This window comes from Protopterus annectens, chromosome 16.part0, assembly GCF_019279795.1.
Source record: "Protopterus annectens isolate FY-2018-M chromosome 16.part0, PAN1.0, whole genome shotgun sequence".
Taxonomy (NCBI): Eukaryota; Metazoa; Chordata; order Ceratodontiformes; family Protopteridae; genus Protopterus; species Protopterus annectens.
The window spans coordinates 846,905,247-846,927,987 of record NC_056750.1 but is presented as its reverse complement, the minus strand read 5'-3'; the positions used below and the strand labels follow the sequence as shown (position 1 = coordinate 846,927,987).

General features: G+C 45.4%; 1 protein-coding gene across 1 annotated transcript in view; it reads right to left on the bottom strand.

The window, feature by feature from the left end:
- The window catches only part of PRRC2B (proline rich coiled-coil 2B), a 3,584,159-nt gene that overhangs the window by 3,204,174 nt on the left and 357,244 nt on the right, over nt 1-22,741 (bottom strand). The window contains exon 6 of the mRNA XM_044058194.1: nt 9,662-9,802. Within this exon, the coding sequence (XP_043914129.1) occupies nt 9,662-9,802 (141 nt within the window). The remainder of the gene's footprint in view (nt 1-9,661; nt 9,803-22,741) is intronic.

Sequence of the window (22,741 nt, the reverse complement as noted above, 5' to 3'; positions counted from 1 at the left end):
TCGTGCATACAGCTGCAGTTATAACAGATGGGTAGAATCCCAAAGCTAAAAAAAGGGGTGGTAGGCACTAAGTGGAACTAGGAGGAGCCAGGATGCCCTGCAAGACTGCAGTGGCAAAGCCTGCTCTAGATTTGGAGCATAATGGTAGGTGATAGTGCTTGGAAAAGTATGTACAGAACTCCAAGTGGCTGCTTCCAAAATATCTTTGGTAGGAACCCCCCTGAGGAAAGCTGCAGAGGTAGCTGTGGCCCTTCTGGAGTGAGATCTGATGCCTGCAGGTACAGTTTTACCATGAAGAGAGTAACAAAAGCATATGCAGTGGGCTATCCATTTTGAGATTGTCTGTTTGGAAATAGGCTTCCCTTGAGCTCCTGTAGCATAGGACACAAAGAGATGCTCTGATTTTCTGAAAGGCTTTGTTCTGTCCAAATAACGTAGCTGTCTGTGAATGTCCAAGGAATGCAGTAGTCTCTCCCCTTTGTTTTGAGGATTAGGGTAAAAGGTAGGTAAAGTGGATAGCCTGATTCAAGGCTACCCTGGATACTACCTTTGGCATAAAGGAAGGATTGGTTCGTAAGGAAACTCTGTCCTGATGGAAAATGATGAAAGGCTGCACAGCCATGAGGGCTTTTAGTTCCGAAACCCTGCGAGCTGAGGTGATAGCCAGAAGGAAAGCTGTTTTCCAGGACAAATACTGCAGTTCTGTTGAAGCAGCTGGCTCAAAAGGAGGCAAGGTCAGTTTTTCTAGAATTAAATTGAGGTCCCAAGCAGGTACTAGTTGCTTCCTTGGGGGGTCTTATATTCTTAGCCCCTCTGAGGAACTGTCTTAAGAGGGGGTGAGAGAATAAAGGAGGATCAGTACTGTATTCTGCAGAAATGGCTGAGGCATGGATTCTGATGGAGGAGAATGAAAGTCCACTGCTTAGCATCTCAGCTAGGTACTGTAATATTTGAGGTAAATTCAGTATTCCCGGATTCTGACCCTTTTTCTGATTCCAGGCACAAAACCATTTCCATTTTGCGGAGTAGGCTTTTCTAGTAGAAGGCCTTCTGGCCTCCAAAATGACATCCTGCACCTCCTTGGAGAGTAGGGTCTGTTGTGAATTAAAGGAATCTTCCATGCGGCTAGATTGAGTGTTTTCAGCTGACTGAAAAGTTTTGAAGTTGTGCTGAGTCAGTAGAAGAGGCATTAGAGGCAGGATCCATGGTGGGGAATGCGTCAGGCTCCTCAGGAGTGGGTACCAGTGTTGTCTTGGCCAGTCTGGAGCAATGAGAATCATCTTTGGTCTGTCTGCTCTGGTTTTTAATAGAATTTGGGCAGCAGAGGAAGAGGTGGAAAGGCATAAACTGTCATTGTTGTCCAATTGAAAGAGAGTGCGTCCACTTTTCAGGCCTGTGGATGAAAGGTCCTTCAGCAGAATTTTGTCAATTGGTGATTTCTGTGGGTGGCAAAGCGATCTATGTCTGGCCTTCCCAATGCTTGAATTATCTTTGTAAAAACTTGAGGATGCAACTTCCATTCGTGTGGATCTGTCATATTTCTGCTTAGGTTGTCTGCCAGTGTGTTTTCCTTGCCTGGCAGGTACTGTGCTTGAAGTTCGATTTGTAATTCCAGAGCCATGTTCCAAAGAGACATGGCTAGTCTGCATAGGGGATATGAATGGGTTCCTCCCTGTTTATGTACCACATTATTGTGGTGTTGTCTGTCCTTGTCAATAGCTGGCCTGGATGCAGTAGGTCTTTGAAAGCCATAACAGCATTTATTACTGCTAGCATTTCCTTTTGATTGATGTGAAGGTGCTTTTCTTTTTGGGACCATTTGCCCTGAATGCACCGATCTGTCATGTGCGCCCCCCCAGGCATAGTCCGAGGCGTCTGTTGTAATGACTTGATTTGCTTGAGGCTTGCAGAATGGGAGACCTGTGTTTCTTTGGCATGCTTGAGCCCACCACAGAAATTCCTTTTGAAGACATGGAATCAGTGGTATAATTGTTTCCAAACTGTGGCTGTGTTGAGACCATAAGTTTTTTAGGTACCATTGAAGTTTCCTCATATGCAGCTTTGCACATGGAATTAGCAGGATGCAAGATGCCATGAATCCCAGAGCCTGCAGGATTTTCCTTGCAGTCAGCCTGGTGAAGGTTGCCAGTTTTCTGAAGTATTGAGTTAGTTGCCCTTGTTTCTCTGGCGTGAGGTTGGCCAACTGGGTATTTGTATTCAAGCTGGCACCCAGGAAAATTATTGTTTGAGAGGGTATTAGCCTTGATTTCTTTTTGTTGACTGTGTATCCTAGAGAATTCAACATTATTACAAACGCCAGATGTTTCAGAAGTATGTGCTTGCTGTCCGCTTGGATCAGGCAGTCATCCAAATATGGGTATATTTGTATCCCTTGAAGTCTGCAGTAGGCAATTACTGATGCCAGGCATTTCGTGAACACTCTGGGCGCAGTAGATAAGCCAAAGGGCAATGCAGAGAATTGATAATGGGTTGAACCTGCAAGAAATCTGAGGTATCTTCTGCAATCTTGTCCGATTGGGACATGCAGGTATGCCTCCTTGAGGTCCAATGTTACCAGCCAAGACTCCTTGCCCAGCATGGGAAGAAGCTGCTGTAATGTGAGCATCTTGAATTTTGGTACGAGTAAATATACGTTTAGGATGGACAGGTCCAAAATAGGTCTCCAATCTTTGCCCTTCCTTGGTACCAGGAATAGTCTGGAATAAAAACCTTGACACTGTTCTTGTGCAGGTACTTCTTGAATAGCTTTCATGTCCATGAGATCTGAAATTTGTTTTTGTGCCTCTGCCCTTTGATTGTGTGGCAGGTTTGGCATGCCTCTCATTTTTGGAAGGGTGTGAAAGTGGAATCTGTAGCCTCTGTCTATAATGTCCAGGATCCATTTGTCTTTTGTGACAAAATGCCAATTTTTCGAAAATGCCAGTTTTCCACCTAAAGGTGCTGCCATTTGAGCCTTGCTTGGCATGCAAAGGGGAAAGTCATTGGTTCTGCTTTCTGAATGGCTGTGAACTATCCTCACCACCTCTTTGTGTAGGTGCTTGCCATTGTCTGCCTCTAAATGATCCTTGAGATTGCCTTCTACCCCTCGGGCACCTGTATCTACCTCTTTGGGGTCTGTCCGTGGCTGGAAAGGACCAATTTTTTGAAGGCCAATTTCTACTGAAACGTGGAGGTTGTACCTGTAGGAAATCTTTCACTGTTTGCATTGATTTTGCCTTTTCCTCCATTTTCTTTAATACCTCCTTAGCTTTAACACAAAACAATACATCTTTTTGAAGAGGTGCATCTAGTAATTTAGCTTTGACATGATCTGGTAAGGTTTGCTCTTTGAGCCAAGCATGTCTACGTATGACTGATCCTCTAACAGCAGCTCTACATGAGGCCTCTAAAGCATCAAAACAACATTGCAAGGTATGTTTACCCACTTGCTCTGCACTATGTAACAAATCCTGCAACTCCTTCAAGTCTGGCTGTTCAGGTTGTGAGATTTTGCTTTTCAACTGAGATAACAGAAACTGTTGATACTTTAACATATGGAACTGACAGTTTAATGCCCTCATGGTTAAGGTGGCCGAGGTGTATACCTTTTTCCCCCACCTTTCTAAAGCTCTGGAATCTCTCTCTGAAGGTAATGGATTTTTAGCAGTGGAGGCCTTAATTCCCTTGGGACCCTGTGAAATAGTTTCTGGGTCAGCCGCATGGCTTTTGTATAGGAATTGGTGTGAATCAGGAACCCGGTAATACCGGTCAGGCTTGACTGGAGCTGGAGGTAAAGAATCTGGGTTAAGGCTGGCCTCCGAATACACATCTAGTATGTCTAAGACAGGAGGTATAGCCAGAGGCCTGTGCTGAGGGAGCAAGAGGAAATCCCTAAGCCTTTTCTTGGTGTCTGAGTACTCTTGGCCTTTCCAATGGAAGTGTTCCCTCAAGGTACGTAAGGTTTCCCCAAGAGTAATCCTCGGGGGGGGGGGGGGGGGGGAGACGGAGGGAATGGACTCCTCTGCATCAGAATCTTCAAAAGGGGAGTATGAATGTTCCTGGTCTTCAGAATGTTCTGAAGTAATGGAGGCCTGGTCTGAGGAAGGGTATTCCTCCACTCTGGGCCTTTTGTCCGAGGGGGGTTGAGAACCCCTGATAAGAGTAATCAAATCCTCAGCCATTTTGAGCATCTGCTTTTTAGGCATGGGGCCTTGAGAGGGGCCCTGTGGAGCTTGTCTTTTAGTATGCATGGCTGCTTTAGACTTGGTGAAAGCATTGATGGAAAAAGGCAGCCGCCTGAAGACACCTTGAGAGGTGGCAGGCCTGTCTAAACTCTGAGTTTCCCCGCAAATAGTGGCTTCGGTATCTGTAGTCGGGGTGTGGGCCGAAGAGCCTGCAACCTCGGGCACAGAAGACACCGCCAATGAAGTGTCATCGGTAGTCAGGGGCTGCGTAGGCACCTCGCTGAGAACCGAAGCACCTGTAGTCGGCTTTAGCGTGGTGTCGGTAGAAGTCGCGAACCTCGTATGTCGGTCCTCATCTTTGCGTCTTTTACTCAAAACTGGAGTCTGAGTGTCCGGCGACATAATGCAATTAAACTTTTTGCCAAAATAGTGTTGGGCGAACTCCGCCCGACACTTAATAGTGCGTCTGTTGAATGTAGCACAAAAATGACAGGCCGAGACGTTGTGGTCTGGGCCTAAGCAAGGAATGCAGAGGGAATGAAAATCCTTATGCGGTATTTGCTTCCCACATGAAATGCAATTATTAACTTTGACATCGGTCTGAGGCAAGAAAAGTTTCCCCAACGGGGTACTTAGCTTTCAAGAAGACTTCAATTGAAAAATAATTCAGCTGGAGAAAGAACCGCTTGCTCGGTTTCGGCCGAAACCGAGACTCGCGGCTTGCTTAATCGCGGTTTCGGTCAAGACCGCGGACCGCAAGTGTCGGTCCTTTTCTTTTCGTTTTTTTAGAAATTTGCGTTGTCGGAGGATCCGACGGCATAATGTAGGCAAAATCAGAGCCGAAAATTTGTTCAGCAAACTCCGACCGACGTCTGAGCGTCCGTCGGTTAAAAGAAGAGCAGGCTAGACAAGCTGCTACGGCGTGGTCTGGGCCTAAGCAATGTATACAGTAGGAGTGGAAATCTTTATGAGGTATTTGTTTCCCACAAGATAAACAGTTATTAACTTTCTCTGACATCGGCTGAGGCAAGAAAGAGTCCCAACGGGTACTTAGCTTTTTAGAAGTCTTCGAAGTAGTATTCGGTAGTAGTAATCTCTGGATCTGACCGACCGGCACTTGCGAACAGCTTCTGCTTCGGGCGCCACGCGGCAAGAAAGACTGAGGAAAATGGCGTCGGCTGATGCCTTTATACCCGAAAAACTGCAGCTATGACGTCGGGTGAAGTGCGACACCAGCCGAAGCCAAACCCAGACTTTGGAATCCGGCCGACCGAAGGGCTGCCTGACGCCAGGACAACCCATTTGTAAGGACTGCAGATGCATCCTTGAAGGACATCTGCTTCTGCTTCGGGCACTGCACGGCAAGAAAGGCTGAAGAAAACTGCGTCAGCTGGTTCTTTTATACCCCTGTCGCACTGACGTCAGGGAAGAAGTGACGACATCCGACGCCAGACCTAGACTTTGGAATTCGGCCGACCGAGGACCCGCCTGACGGCAGGAAAACCCATCTGTTATGACTGCAGCTGTATGCACGATGATCATCACAGTAAGAATGAAAATCCTTATGAGGTATTTGCTTTCCACAAGAAATACAATTATTAACTTTGACATTGGTCTGGAGCAAGGAAAAAGTTTCCCCAATGGGGTACTTCGCTTTAATGAAGACTTTGGATCTGAAACTCGAACACGAAAATCTCAGGAGTTGGCCAACCGGCACTTGCAAACTGCTTCTGCTTCGGGCACCGCGAGGCAAGAAACACTGAAGAAAATGACGTCGGCTGCATCTTTTATACCACTGACGACCTGACGTCAGGGAGGGGGCGACAGCAACAGACGCAGGACTCAAGACTTTGGAATTCAGGCCGACTGAGGGCAACCTGCCAGCAGGATTACCCAAATGTAATGACTGCAACAGTGAAACACGAAGAACATCTGGTAATTTAAAGCCCTAATGGCCAGAGTAGCAGAGGTGTATACCTTCTTACCCCATCTAACACCCTAGAATCCCTGTCAGAAGGGGTAGCATTTTTGACTTTTAGGTCCTTGGGAAATGGCCTCTGGATCCGCAGTAGGATTCTTGAAGATGAATTTGAGAGTATCGGGTACACTGTAGTACCTGTCGGGTTTCCTGGGAGCTGAGGGCAGTGTCTGGGGTACGGTTGGATTCCAAAAAAAACATCTACAACAGAAGGGATAGCTAGAGGCCTGTGCTGAGGCAGGTTTAAGAGGTTTAAGAATTCCCTTGGTCTCTTTTTGGACTGAGAATAGTCCTGGCTTTCCCAGCAGAAATGTTCCCTAAGGGTATGCAAGGTTTCACCAAAAGAAAAACCTGCTGGAGGGTAAGCAGAGGGAATGGAATCCTCTGCATCAGAATCCTCATAAGTAGATGAGGGTAAATCCTGGTAGTCAGAAGGAATAGAGATATCAGACTCCTGATCAGAAGAATCAAAAGGAAAATCAGTTCTAGGTCTCTTAGATGGGGAAGGCTGGCTTCCCCTAATTAAGGTAATAAGGTCTTCAGGCATTCTAATCATTTACTTTTGAGGCATGTGAGCCTGAGAATGCGCTTTGGTAGTCTGTTTTCTAGGCGTAGTGCGAGCTTTAGGCCTGAGGAATTCAGTATTTTTAGCCTGAAACGAAGTAGTCTGTTTGATATGAAAATTCGTAGGCCTGAATACACCCTCAGAAGCCAGTGCCTGCACAGTGGCTCTGGACTCATCCAAGGTAGAGACATCCACAGGTTCCATAGTCGAAGAAGCATCTTGCGACATACCGGACTCCGAATGGATCTCAGCAGAGGCCTGCGAATCTGCAAAAACATGCATCAGGGACTGCGAAAATGCCTCACAGAGTACCAGCAGACTGGCAACTAGCTTAACGGAAGTGTCGCTGGAAGTATGCGGTCTGTCTTTTATCCTTACTTTTTTTCAGAAGATCGGTAGTCGGATGGCTGAACGAAGCCATTTCAGAGTACGGAGATAGAGAACGAAAGTATTTAGCTACAAAAATAGCCCGACGACGGGCATTGAACAAGGCACAAAACAGACAGCGAGGGACGTCATGGTCTGGGCCTAAACAGACGATGCAGTAAGAATGAAAATCTCTATGAAGTATTTGCTTTCCACAAGCAAGACAATTCGTTTTTTCTGGCATCGGTTAAAGCAAGAAAAAATGATCCCCAACGAGGTACTTATCTTTTTGAAGACTTCACGTCTGAAACTCGAAAATTAAAATTTTAGGAGTCTGTCGACCGGCACTTGCGAACTGCTTCTGCTTTGGGCACTGCACAGCAAGAAAGACTGATGTAATGGCTTCGGCTGCATGTTTTATTATACCCCCGACGACCTGCCGTCATGGAAGAAGTGACAGCATCCGAAGCAGAAATCCCAAGACTTTAGTATTCAGGCCGGCTGAGGGCTACCTGCAGGCAGATAACGCAAATGTGATGACTGCAACAGTGAAACACGAAGAACATCATAGCTTTTATCCTGAAAGAATCCATTTAGTTTCTGCCTTCTCCCCTTCAACCTTTACACACATTTTAGTATTCTGTTTACTACCCATAATCGCTGTGGAGTGCTCATCCTTCTGTGAGGACAAATATAAATCGCTGACTCAGATAGATGACATTAGTTGGCAGCTGGTACATGCCTACCACCTGTACTTTAACAGCTTGAATTTTCACAGCTTCCTGACAAAAACTTACAGCCTATTCTTTACTCTGGAGTTAGACACACATCACCACCAAGCTTTCGTTGAGAATTTCTTCCATTACCTTCCCAGACATAAGGTTAGGCTGAATGGCCCATTTGACAGGCTGAATGGCCGGTCTGACACCGATGCTTTCTTCTAACTACTGCTTCTACTGCTTTCTTTGTGGAAAGGCACCACTCTTACTTCTCCCCATACTCTAGTACTCAAGCTCTTACTTCTCCCCATACTCTAGTACTCAAGTGAACATCTTTACTGAACATTTCAGCAGAACACCCTGCTCTCATTTCTGATGATTTTTACATGGTAAACCAAGTCACTGGGTATGACCACTTCCCATTGTACCCTCCTGGATTAGGCATCCAAGTTCAACCCCCTTTCCATTCTTGTGAAGGAATTCCTTCGCTGATCAATCTGACTAGATTTCAACCCTCTCTATTCCTTCAGGTAAGCATGCTACTTCACCCTGCTTTATATATTCTGCAATTTACCTTTCCAGTCTGACCTAAGTTGCTCCTATCACCTTTTTCATCACCTCCATGTACTGTAGCTTTACTCCCTCACCTTTCTGCTTCAATTTCATGCATGTCCCTCAGCATGTGTCCTCATACCCTGTAACTCTTGCTTTTCCTTCTCAAACCCTTCTCTAGCCCCACACTCCTCTCTTAAGCCTCCCCCTTAACACAGCTTTAATTGTTCCTTGTCAAATCTCTCAGATCCTGACAGCCCATCCTTTATGCAGTAGCATACATGGTTGTCTGCTACTGGCAGCTTACCTTCCACCTCCCTTACTCATTCTACCTCCCAAAGAACCAAGTCTCGGATCTGACTCTTCCCAGAGGAGTCCTGTACACAATGGAGGAGTTCTCCTTTGTGGTTCAGGAGGACACAGAATGGCCTTCTCCTACAGATCCAAGAAATGTCTAAAGTGGCAACCAGAAGATTTAAACCGCCCACATCAGCAACGTTTACTTCCACTTTTGATGCCTCTGTTCTGTGTACGAGTCATTAACTTTTCTTTTGTGCATCATGAGAGCCAGTATGCAGCACCTATCTCCAACATTCATTGCCCCAAAACTACTCATTCCAACATATTCCTTCCCCATATTCCCTATCATTTTATCTTTGGTCTTCCCAAACCTCATTCCCAATCCCCTACCACATGCAGACTGCCAGTCCTTCTATACATTCTGTACTACCTGTACAGACATGTTTGTGTCCCAAGTGTCCCTAATGCGGAGCATATTCAATCCAAGAATACCACACATCCTGAAAACTTAATACCAGTAGTATTCAAGCACTTCTATTACTGCTTACCCAAGTCTTTATTCGGCCTCCCTTTACCTTTTGTCTGTTCCTGCCACTCCGTTATTTTTTGTCTTCTCCACACATGTCCATTCCTCCTGTGTATCAATACAACACTATCACTTGTCTAAACCCAATAACGGACCACAGCCTCACACAGCAGATGCACAAGCACTGCAAGAAAATAGGAAACTGAAGGCTCTTCAGAAAGGTTAAGAAACCCACCGAGTGGACTGCTGCAGCACTCCTCCATAACAGATCGCTTGCTCACCTAATGAATACAAGATGACAAGTGCACAACCATGCAAAATTTACTGAGCTCATCTTTGTAAACATTCACAAAACCATTAAAACTTTACACACTACAAAAACTTCAACAGTATAAACATACCCTAAATGCACTGAAAGTCAGTGCATTTCATTATGGTATTAAAATCTGAGTACCATCTACCAGAACTCACCTCCTGGCTGGCTGTCTGTATCTGTGTCTGAAGACTGGAGACAGATTTCTGTGAAAGCGGCTGCTGCTGCAACTCCTGCTGCTGTGCGACTAACACACTGGAACTGAAAGACAAAAATCTCAAGGTTGTTGCGTATAACTTCTAAATAAAGACAAGACATAATCACTACCATAAAAGTATTCACGCAAGAAAAAATGGCAATCAAAATGCTGAAAAAACATTAAAAGAAAATTATAAGAAAGCAGCTATATGCATCGAAGTTCAGCTGTGTGAGGAGTACACATCACAACTGGGGAAGTCTGAGCATTCACAGATGAATGGCATTTCATCCTAGACATAACGGTCAACAGCCAGATTTCAACAGCAGAAAGATGTCGCCCCCCCCCGAAGGACTCAGCTGTAATGAAAGGGTGATTTGTGCTATCTTCACTTTCCATCACCTACACCAAACTGTTTAAAAACATGTGCTGATCAACTGGCTCCTCTTTTTACTCGGATTTTTAATAAATCATTAGTGCTGGATGAAGTTCCCTTATGTTTCAAACAAGCCTTAATCATTCTAGTGCCTAAAAAAGTCTACTATAGCAGGACTGAATGACTACAGGCCTGTTGCTTTGACATCAGTGGTCATGAAAACTTTTGAGAGGCTGGTGTTTGCTCACTTGAAGGACATTACAGCTCCCTCACTGGAGCCCCTTCAGTTTGCTTATCGACAGAACCTGTCAGTGGATGATGCAGTTAATACGGGCCTGCACTATATCTTGCAACATCTTGGCAACCTACAGACATATGCAAGGATTCTGTTTGTGGACTTCAGCTCTGCATTTAATACAGTAATACCAGAACATCACTTAAAACATTCAGCTTTCCATTCCCTAACCAGCAGGAAGGAGCAGGTGAAAAGTACAGTTGTGTACCTACCATAAATGTAGATGTTAGAGTGTATTCACTTGTTGCAGTCATTACAATTGTGTTATCCTGCTGGCAGGCTACCCGCAGTCGGACTGAATTCCAAAGTCTTGGTCCGGCGTCGGTTGCCGTCGCCTCTTCCCTCACGTCAGTGCGCCAGAGGTATAAAAGATGCAGCCAAAGCCATTTTCTTTAATTTTTCTTGCCCCAGATGTCAGGTGCCCCCAAAAGGGTAGGCTAAAAAAACACTGCTAATAAAAGCATGTCCTAAAATAAACAATGCCTTTAACTACAAGCAAATACACCACATAGGTTGTATAGGAAAGAGAAGTACAGATAAGTCCCAGCAAAGAAAGGGGGATGGTGGGTAACCTGGAATGCAACAGTGAATACACTCCAACATCTACATTTATGGTAGGTACACAACTGCACTATGTTCATCGTGTTTCACTGTTGCAGTCATTACACTTGGGTTGAATCCCAAAGCTGAGGTTGGGCGGCTGGGTCTAAATACAATTAGGAGTGGCTATAAGGCCCTGCAAAAACTGCAGTGGCAAAGCCTGCTCTGGATTTAGAGTAAAGAGTTAAGTGGTAGTGCTTAGTAAAAGTGCAGCCTCCAAAATATCCTTGGATGGTACTCCTCTGAGGAAGGCTGCTGAGGTGGCTGCTGCCCTGGCAGAATGTGGTCTAATGCCCTTAGGCACTGATTTGCCATGTTGTGAATAACAGAAACGAATGCAGTGTCCTATCCATTTTGAAGGAGTCTGCTTTGAGATAGCCTTTCCTTGTGATTCTGCAGCATATGCCACTATAAGTTGTTCAGTCCTTCTGAAAGCTTTAGTTTTGTCCAAGTAGAAGCGTAGCTGTCTGTGTATGTCCAAAGAATGCAGAAGTCTCTCCCCTTTATTCTGTGGGTTTGGGTAAAAAGTAGGCAAATGAATGGTTTAGTTAAGAGCCACACTGGACACTACCTTAGGCATAAATGTTGGGTTTGTCCTTAGAGAAACCCTGTCCGGATGGAAGATAATAAAAGGTTCCATAGCCATTAATGCCTCTAACTCTGAGACTCTTCTTGCTGAAGTTATTGCTAGTAGCAGAGCTGTTTTCCATAAGAATTTTATCTCAGCTGTATTGGCTGGCTCAAAAGGAGGCAGTGTGAGTTTTTCCAAGACAAAACTGAGGTCCCATGCAGGTACTGGTGCTCTCCTTGGAGGTCTTATGTTTTTAGCCACCCTGAGGAACTGCCTAAGCAATGGATGTGAAAAAAATAGGTAGGTCTGTATTGTAATGAGCTGAAATGGCAGAGGTATGGATCTTAATTGATGAGGATAGGCCTTTGTCCGGCATCTCAGTTAGATCTTATAAAATCTGAGGAATATTTGGAGCAAGCATGTCAATTCCTTGTGCCTGGTTCCAAGCACATAATCTCTTCCATTTTTCTGCACAAGATTTTCTGGTGCTGGGCCTCCTGGCCTCCAAAATAACATCCATAACCGCTTTAGAGAGAGGTGTATTCTGAATGGTTACACCATCTGCCATGCAGTTAGATTTAGAGTTCTGGGTTGGCTGTGCAGGATCCGATTGTTTTGTTGGGTCAGTAAATGAGGAATTTGAGGCAATGTCCAAGGCTGAGCCTTGGGACAAGCTCCTTAGGATTGGGTACCAGTGTTGGCGTGGTCAATCCGGGACAATCTGTAATCATTTGTGGCTTCTCTTATCTGACCTTTAGGAGTACCTTGGGGAGGAGAGGCAGTGGAGGAAAGTCATATACTGTAAGGTTGTTCCAGCTGAATGACAAAGCATCCACTTTCCATGCTTGTTTGTGATTAAGTCCTTGTGCAGAATCTCTGAAGTAGGCAGTTGTGAGGGGAGACAAAAAGATCTGTGTCTGGGCATCTCCACTTCCTTGTTATGCTGAAGATTTGTGGATCTGGTTTCCACTCGTGAGGATCCATGAGGTTTCTGCTTAGTTCGTCTGCCAGAGCATTTGTTTTTCCTGGCAGGAATTGTGCTTGCAAGTGTACTTGCTAGGTCAATGCTGTGTTCCACAAAATCATGGCTCGTCTGCAGAGGGGGTAGGAATGTGTGCCCCCCTGCTTATGTACCACATGACTGTGGTGTTGTCCGTCTATCAGCAGCTGTCCTGGATGAAGTTGGTCCTTGAAGGCTGTCAGGGCATTTTGTACAGCTAGCATCTCTTTTTGATTGCTGTGAAGATGCCTTTGGCTTGGGGGCCATGTGCCCTGAATACATTTTCCTGCCATGTGGACCCCCCAGGCATAATCTGATGCATCTGTTAGTGTTTCCCTGGCTGTGGGTAAAGTGAATGGCTGTCCCTAGTTGTGGTGACAGGCCTGTGCCCACCATCGAAACTCCTGTTGCAGGCAGGGAATGAGTGAAATTAAATGATTCCAGGCTATGGCAATGTTGAGTCCAAACACTTTTTAGATACCATTGTAGTTTCCTCATATGCAGTCTTGCATATGGAATTAGCAGAATGCAGGAGGCCATGTAGCCCAGACCCTGCAGAATTTTTCTTGCAGATAACTGGGTCTTTGTTGCCATGCTTTTGAAGTAAGAAGTCGGTTGCCTTTGTCTGGCGTGAGATAAGCCATCTGAGCAGTTGTATTTAAGCTTGCACCCAGGAATATTAACTCTTCAGAGGGTACTAGTTTGGAATTCTTTTGGTTACTGTGTACCCTAGGCAAATTAGTAATCTTTTTACAAATGCCAGATGCTTTAGTAGAATGTCCTTGGTCTCCGCTTGAATAAGGCAGTCGTCCAAGTAGGGATATATTTGAATTCCTCTGTCTGCAAAATGCAATTACTGGTGCCAGGCATGTTGTAAAGATCCTGGGTGCAGTAGATAAGCCAAAGGGCAGTGCAGCAAATTGGTAGTGCATTGAGTCAGCTATGAATCTGAGGTATTTTCTGCAAGATTGTCTGATTGGGACATGCAGGTATGCCTCTGAGGTCCAAAGTTACAAGCCAAGCCTTCTTGCCCAGCATGGGCAGAAGCTGCTGCAGAGTCAACATTTTGAATTTCGGAACGTCCAGAAAAGTATTTAGAATAGACAGGTTCAGAAATGGTCTCCATGCTTTCTCCTTTCTTGGTACTAAGAAAAGTCTTGAGTAAAATCCTTGTCCTTGCTCTTGTTGTGGCACTAGCTGAATAGCCCTCATGTCCATGAGAGATTAAACTTGGTTTTGTACCTCTGCCCACTGATTGTGTGGCAGGTCTGGCATACCTTTTGCCTTTGGAAGGGTGTGAAAGTGGAACCTGTAGCCCTGAGACTATATTTAAGCCCCATTTGTCCTGGGTGATCATGTGCCAATTTTGTGAAAAAAAGTGGTAGCTTTCCCCCTAAGGGTGCTGCCAAAAGATAAATGCTTGGCATTGGCAAAGGGAAGTCATTGGGACTGTTTCCTATATGGCTGTGATTTGTCTTCTCCGCTTTTGGAGGTAGAAGAACCCCATTGTTTGGGCATGTATGAACCCCAGGGGCTGTTGTCTGCCTCTAGGGTGTCTGTATCTGCCTCTTTGTGGGCTGTCTGACACGGGAAAGAACCAATTCTTAGAAGGCCAGTTCCTGCTAAATCTGGGTGGCTGTACCTGTAAGAAATCCTTCACTGTCTGCATATATTTAGCTTTATCCTCCATTTTCTTCAACACCTCTTCTGCCTTCACACCAAACAAAGTATCATGCTGTAATGGAGCATCCAATAATTTTGCTTTAACATGATCAGGCAGAGTCTGTTCCTTTAACCAAGCATGCCTTCTAATGACAGACCCTGTTACAGCAGCCCTGCAAGAGAACTCCAGTGAATCATAACCACATTGCAAAGTATGGTTTTCCCACTTGCTGAGCTGCATGCAATAAATCCTGTAATTCCTTGTTCTCAGAACATTCAGAATTTGTCAACATTTTCTGTTTTAACAGCATATTAAGTATTGCTGATATTTAAGCATATGAAACTGACCATTTAAAGCCCTTACAGCCAAGGTAGCAGAAGTGTAAACTTTTTCCCCCCATCTGTCCAGTGCCCTAGAATCTCTATCTGAGGGGACAGGTTTTTTTTGCAGTAGCAGCCTTGACCCCTTTGGGACCCTGAGAAATAGTTTCTGGGTCGGCAGCAGGATTTATATATAGAAATTTATGAGAATCTGAAACCCTGTAATATCTGTCTGGCTTAACAGGTGCAGGAGGTAAAGAGTCAGGAGACAGGCCGGACTCTGAAAATACATCATCTACAATGTCTAGAACAGGAGGAATAGCAAGAGGTCTGTGCTGAGGTAGTAAAAGAAAGTCTCTGAGCCTTTTCTTAGAATCTGAATAATCGTGGCTCTCCCAGTGGAAATGCTCCCACATAGTATGCAGGGTTTCCCCAAATGAGTAATCCTCAGGAGGAGAAGCTGAAGGAATTGATTCTTCAGCATCAGAATCCTCATAGGGAGGAATAGAGTATCCTTGTTCTGAAGAGGAGTCAGAAAAAATGGAAACCTGATCAGAGGAATCATATTCAGTGTCTTGCCTAGGCCTCTTAGGAGAGGGGTGGGAACCCCTGATCAAAGTAATTAGGTCTTCAGCCATTTTGAGCATCAGTTTCTTAGGCATGGAAGTCTGTCCTGGAGAAAGCTGTACTTGTTTTGTCTTTAAAAAGTACAGTTTTGTACCTACCATAAATGTAGATGTCCGATAGGTATGCATCTGCAGTCATAACATATGGGTTGTCCTGCCTCAGGCAGCCCTCGGTCGGCCGGATTCCAAAGTCTGGGTCTGGCCTCGGCTGATGTCGCACTTCACCCGACGTCATAGCTCCTGGGGTATAAAGGCATCAGCCAACGCCATTTTCCTCAGTGTTTCTTGCCCCAGATGCCAGGTGCCCTCTAGGAAGGCTAAATTTGGATAAATGTTGAAAATTCCAAACAGTAGCAAACAAAAAAAAAAAAAAAATATATATATATATATATATATATATACATATATATATATATACATATATATATATATACACATATACATATACATACATATATACATACAAACAAATACACCATAATAGATTCCCCCAGCTAGCTGAAAGAGGGGTAAGCACCCTAGGAATATCACAGAGGGGAAGGAGGGTGGGTAATCCTGACTGCAGATGCATACCTATCGGACATCTACATTTATGGTAGGTACAAAACTGTACTATGTCCTTCAAGGATGCATCTGCAGTCATAACATATGGGTAGAATACCATAGCCAAACTGGGGGAGGAGGCACTAAGATAAAGATGGTGTAGTTAAGATCCCTTGTAAGACTGCAGTTGCAAAGCCTGCTCGGGATCTGGAGTATAAAGGAAGATTGTAATGCTTGGCAAATGTATGCACGGAGCTCCAAGTAGCAGCTTCTAAAATGTCTTTGGTAGCCACTCCTCGTAGGAAAGCTGTAGTGGTGGCTGTAGCCCTTGTGGAGTGAGGCCTGATATTTTCAGGAGCTGTCTTTCCATGAAAAGAGTAACAGAATCGAATGCAATTTCCTATCCATTTTGAAATTGTCTGTTTGGAAATTGCTTTTCCTTGCACTCCTGATGCATATGCTACCAGAAGCTGGTCAATTTTTCTGCTGGTCTTAGTTCTGTCCAGGTAGTAGCGCAGTTGTCTGTGTACGTCCAAGGTGTGTAGTAGCTTTTCCCCCCTGTTCTGTGGGTTAGGGAAGAACGTAGGTAAATGAATAGCTTGGTTCAAGGATACCCTGGATACCACCTTTGGCATGAAAGTAGGATTGGTTCTCAGACACACTCTATCCTGGTGAAAGATAAGGAAAGGCTGTACTGCCATTAATGCCTGCAACTCGGATACCCTTCTTGCTGAAGTGATTGCTAGAAGGAAGGCAGTTTTCCAAGATAAGAACTGTAAGTCTGCTGATGCAGCTGGTTCAAAAGGGGGAAGTGTTAACTTTTCCAGCACAAAATTGAGATCCCATGCAGGCAGAGGTGGTTTCCTTGGAGGTTTTACATTTTTGATCCCTCTTAGAAATTGTCTGAGGAGAGGTTGAGAGAAGATAAGAAGATCCATGTTGTACTCTGCTGAAATTGCTGAAGCATGAATCTTAATGGAAGAATAGGACAGGCCATTGTGGAACAGCTCTGCTAAGTATTCTAGGATGTGTGCTAGGTTTGCAAGCGCGACATCTGTTCCCTTTGATGCACTCCAAATGAGGAATCTCTTCCATTTGGCTGAGTATGTTTTCCTTGTGGAGGGTCTGCGAGCCTCCAGGATAATGTCCTTGACCCTCTGAGATAAAACAGGTTGGTTTTGTTTCATGCAATTTTCCAGGCAGTTAGCTGCAGTGTTTTCAAGTTTGGATGCAGGGTCTTGTAGTTGTTCTGTGTTAGAAGTAAAGGCCATAGAGGTAGAGGCCATGGGTTCGTCCGAGACATGCTTCTCAGTAGCAGATACCAATGTTGCCTTGGCCAGTCTGGAGCTATCAGAATTACCTTTGGCTGTTCCTCCCTGATCTTCAGTAGAACTTTGTACATCAATGGGAGAGGTGGAAAGGCATAAACTGTCAGGGCCTTCCAGCTGAAAGAAAGGGAGTCCACCCTCCAGGCTTGTGGGTGGTATTCTCTTGAGCAGAATTTCTTCAGTTGGTGGTTGAGTGGGGAGGCGAACAGGTCTATTTCTGGCATTCCCCATTTCTTTGTTATGGTTTTGAAGATATCTGGATGCAGCATCCATTTGTGAGCATCCGTGGTAGTTCTGCTTAATTTGTCTGCTAGTGAATTCTCTTTTCCTGGTACAAATCTGGCCTGCAGTTGAATGTTGAGATTCAGTCCTAGGTTCCACAGCTCCATTGCCATCCGGCATAAAGGGTAGGAATGCGTGCCTCCCTGTTTGTTGATGTACCACATGACTGTGGTATTGTCCGTCCTCATCAGCAGGTGTCCTTGCTGGAGGAATGATTTGAATGCCTCTATTGCATGCTTCACTGCCCGCATCTCCTTTAGATTTATGTGTAGATTCAGCTAGTCTTGGGACCATAGGCCTTGGATACACTTGTCTTCCATGTGTGCGCCCCAGCCTAGGTCTGAGGCGTCCGTGGTGATGGTCTGCTTTGGTTGTGGTTTGTGGAAAGGCAACCCTCTGTTGGTCTGGCAGGCCTGAGCCCACCACAGGAATTCCTTTTTCAGGCATGGAATGATTGGTATCATGGCTTCTAGACTGTGTCTGTGTTGAGACCATACATTTCTTAGGTACCATTGTAATTTTCTCATATGCAGTCTGGCATGTGGGATCAAGATTATGCAGGATGCCATGTAACCCAGGGCCTGCAGGACTTTCCTTGCAGTAAGCTGAGTTTGTCTTGTCAATGCCGTGAAGTAGACTGGAAGTTGTTTTTATTTTTCTTCTGTGAGAAAAGCCATCTGAGTTATTGTGTCCCGTTCTGCACCCAAAAATCTTATCCTTTTGGATGGCACTAGTCTTGACTTCTGTATGTTGACTGTGTATCCCAAGGCTTGCAGCAGTTGTATGACATAGGCCAAATCCTTTATTATTTTTGCCTTGTTGTCCGCTTGTATTAGGCAGTCGTCCAGGTATGGGTAGATTTGAATTCCCTGAAGCCTGCAATGGGCAATTACTGATGCCAGGCATTTCGTGAATACTCTGGGCGCAGTAGATAAGCCAAAGGGCAATGCTGAGAATTGATAATGCTCTGATCCTGCAAGAAATCTGAGGTGTCTTCTGCAATCTGGTCGTATAGGGACGTGCAGGTATGCCTCCTTGAGATCTAGAGTCACCAGCCAAGACTCCTTTGCCCAACATGGGAAGGAGTTGCTGTAGGGTCAGCATCTTGAATTTTGGTACAATGAGATGTGTTCAGTGCGGACAAGTCAAGAATAGGCCTCCATTGAGTTTCTTTTCTTGGTACAAGGAATAGTCTGGAGTAAAATCCTTGGCCTTGTTCCATAGATGGTACCTTTTCTATTGCTCTCATCCTTAGTAAGTTGATGACTTGTTTTAGAGCCTCTGACTTCTGGCTTGGTGGAAGGTTTGGCATTCCTCTCTTTTTTGGTAAAGTGTGGAAGTGAAACCTGTAGCCTTTGTCTATTGTTTGCAAAGTCCATTTGTCTCCTGTAATGCAATGCCAGTTTTTTGAAAATAAAGCTAACTTTCCGCCCAAGGGTGCTTCCAATTGTTCCCTGGTAGGCGGAATCAGAGCCAAGTCATTGTGTCTGTCCTGTGGAAGTGGTTGCAGTCGCACCTGTGGAAGCACTCCTCTGGTTGTCATGTTGCCACTGACATCCCCTGTAGGCACCCCTTGATTGACCTCTGCCTCTTGGGCGTCTATTTCTGCCTCTCTGTGCTCTGGAGGTGTCTAGAAAGGACCAATTCTTTGAAGGCCAATTTCTGCTGAACCTCGGAGGTTGGACCTGCAGAAAATCCTTGACTGTTTGGACAGATTTTGCTTTTTCTTCCACTTTTAGTACCTCCTGTGCAGGAGAGCCAAATAAACTTTGTTTCTCCATAGGGGCATCTAGGAGTTTAGACTTAACATGGTCCGGCAAGGATTGCTCTTTTAGCCAGGCATGCCATCGAATCACTGCTCCAGTCATAGCTGATCTAAATGAAGCCTCCAGTGCATCATAGCCACATTTTAAAAAATTATTACTGACCTGCTGAAAGTTGTGTACCAACTCCTGAAGGGACTTAAGGTCTAAAGGTTCAGGAGAGGAAAGCTTTTTATTCAGCTGATCTAACAAAAATTCCTGGTACTGTATCATGTGAAATTGACAGTTTAAAGCCCTGGCAGAAAGAGTAGCAGATGTATAAACTTTTTTACCCCATCTCTCTAATGCTCTTGATTCTCTTTCAGAGGGTAGGGGGTTTTTGGCAGAGGCAGCTGCAACACCCTTGGGGCCCTGAGAAATGGTTTCTGGGTCTGCAGCGTGGGCCTTGTACAAGTGGAAGTGAGAATCCGGGACCCTGTAATATCTGTCAGGTTTGGCAGCGGCCGGGGGAAGAGAACCAGGGGCTGAACAGGCATCATTGTATGCATCATCAACAACTGATAGTACAGGTGGTATGGCTAGATGCCTATGCTGTGGTAAGTGTAAAAAAGTCCTTAGCCTTTTCCTAGAATCAGAAAAATCCTGACCCTTCCATTGGAAATGTTCCCTCATTGAATGTAGAGTTTCCCCAAATGAAAATTCTTCTGGGGGGGGGGGGGGGGGCGAAGGAATTGAGTCTTCTGCATCCGAATCCTCATAAGGTGAGTATGGTCCTTCCTGATGGTCTGATAAATCTGATCTATCCGAGGAATAGTCAGAGGAAAGAGGTTCAGGGGGTTCAGCCCTAGGCCTTTTTTCAGGAGGGGGTTGTGAGGCCCTGTCTGGGTGAGGTTGGGATCCCCTGATCAAAGAAATAAGGTCCTCAGTGAGGCTGAGAATCTGAGAACTTGAGGAAGGTCTGTGAGGGGGAGCTTTTGTAGTAAGGCCTTGGAAAGTTTAGCTGCTTTAGCCCTGGAGAAGGCCTTAATAGACATAGAAGCAGGGGGTCTAGCTGCCCCACGTGCAGGAGTAGAAATGTCCAACGGAATGGTGTCGGACAATTCTTGTGAGCCTGCTTCTTCAGTAGTAATTTCTGTAGCCGACTCAGCCGGGGCCTCTGTGGCCTCGGTTGTCGGAGGCATGCTTGTGGCTGAAGGAAGAACCAAGGACTCTGTTTCAGCCGAAACCGAGACACTCGCGGTAGGCCTAACCGTGGTTTCAGCCGAAACCGCGGGCCGCGAGTGTCAGTCCTTTTCCTTGCGTTTTTGATGAGTAGTCGGAGTCTCCGACGGCATTTTATATGCAAAAGCGGGACCAAAAAACTCTTCTGCAAACTCCGACCGACGTCTAAGTGTCCGTCGGTTGAAGGAAGCACAGGCTAAGCAAGCTGATACGTCGTGGTCTGGGCCTAAGCAAGGAAGGCAGTAAGAGTGGAAATCCTTATGAGGTATTTGTTTCCCACAAGTTAAACAATTATTTACTTTTTCTGACATCGGCTGAGGCAAGAGAGAGTCCCCAACGAGGTACTTAGCTTTTTTAGAAGTCTTCGGTAGCTGAAATCTCTGGATCTGACCGACCGGCACTTGCGAACAGCTTCTGCTTCGGGCACCGCGCGGCAAGAAAGACTGAGGAAAATGGTGTCGGCTGATGCCTTTATACCCCAGGAGCTATGACGTCGGGTGAAGTGCGACATCAGCCGAGGCCAGACCCAGACTTTGGAATCCGGCCGACTGAGGGCTGCCCGAGGCAGGACAACCCATATGTTATGACTGCAGATGCATCCTTGAAGGACATCTGCTTTAGTCTGTCTTGGATGCTGAAGTTAGCTTGATATAAAGCTGTGTAGGTCTGAAAAAGTACAGTTGTGTACCACTTACCATAAAGTACAGTTTTGTACCTACCATAAATGAAGATGTCCGAACTGGATAGCATCTGCAGTCATAACAACTGGGTTGTCCTGTCGTCAGGCAGCCCTTCGGTCGGCCGGATTCCAAAGTCCGGGTCCGGCTTCGGCTGATGTCGCACTTCCCCGACATAATCTCTGCTGGTCTTCGGGTATAAAGGCATCAGCCGACGCCATTTTCCTCAGTGTTTCTCGCCCCAGATGCCAGTTGCCCTCTTGGAAGGCTAAACTTTGGGTAAATGCCAATGTTTCCAAAAAGATAGAAGGCAAACACAAAAAATAAGCATGTATGTACATATATACAAACAAATACACCATAAGAGACTCCCCCCACCAGCTAGCTATTAGGAGCGTAAATACCCTAGGAGTACCACAGAGGGGAAGGAGGGAGGGTAATCCTGACTGCAGATGCTATCCAGTTTGGACATCTACATTTATGGTAGGTACAAAACTGTACTACGTCCTTCATGGATGCATCTGCAGTCATAACAACTGGGTAGAATACCATAGCCAACTAAGGGAGGAGGAAGAATAGATTATGGTGTGGTTAGGATCCCTTGCAGTACAGCAGTGGCAAACCCTGCTCGGGATCTGGAATACAGAGGTAAATTATAATGCTTGGCAAATGTATGCACGGAGGTCCAAGTAGCCGCCTCAATGTCCTTGGTTGCCACTCCTCGTAAGAAGGCTGTGGTAGTGGCTGTTGCCCTTGTTGAATGAGGCCTTATGTTCTGTGGAATTGGTTTTCCATGGAAGGAGTAACAGAATCTTATGCAATTTCCTATCCATTTGGAGATTGTCTGTTTGGAAATAGCTTTTCCTTCCCTTCCTGTTGCATAGGCTACAAAAAGCTGGTCAGTTTTTCTGTTACTTTTTGTTCTGTCCAGGTAGTAGCGTAGCTGTCTATGTACATCCAAGGTATGCAGCATTCTTTCCCCTCTGTTTTGTGGGTTGGGGAAGAAGGTAGGTAGGTGGATTGCCTGGTTTAAAGACACTCTGGATACCACCTTAGGCATAAATGTAGGATTAGTCCTCATGGACACTATCTTGGTGGAAGATTAGGAAGGGTTGTACTGCCATTAGGGCCTGAAGTTCAGAAACCCTCCTTGCTGAGGTTATTGCCAGTAGGAAAGCAGTTTTCCACGATAGATGCTGCAGGTCTGCTGTTGCTGCTGGTTCAAAAGGTGCGAGTGTCAACTTTTCTAGCACAAAGTTCAAATCCCAAGCTGGCAATGGTGGTTTCCTAGGAGGTTTTACATTTTTGATCCCTCTGAGGAACTGCTTGAGTAAAGGATGTGAGAAGACAGGTGGATCAAAGCTGTATTCTGCTGAAATAGCTGATGCATGTATCTTGATGGAGGAATAGGACAGGCCTGTATGTAGAAGCTCTGCCAAATACTCCAGAATGTTAGCAATATCTATATTCGACACATCTTTTCCTCTTTCAGCACTCCAAATGACAAACCTTTTCCATTTTCCTGCATAGTTCCTTCTTGTTGAAGGTCTGCGGGCTTCAAGGATAATGTCTTTAACCCTTTGGGAAAGTTCTGGATTAGTTGCTGCTATGTGATGTTCCATGCAGTCAGTTGCAACGTTGCTGTCAGACCTTTCCAGCTGAAGGAGAGCGAATCCACTTTCCATGCAAGTGGGTGGAATGTCCTTGTGCAGAATTTTTTGAGCTGGTGATTGAGAGGGGAAGCGAATAGATCTATCTGTGGCATTCCCCATTTCTT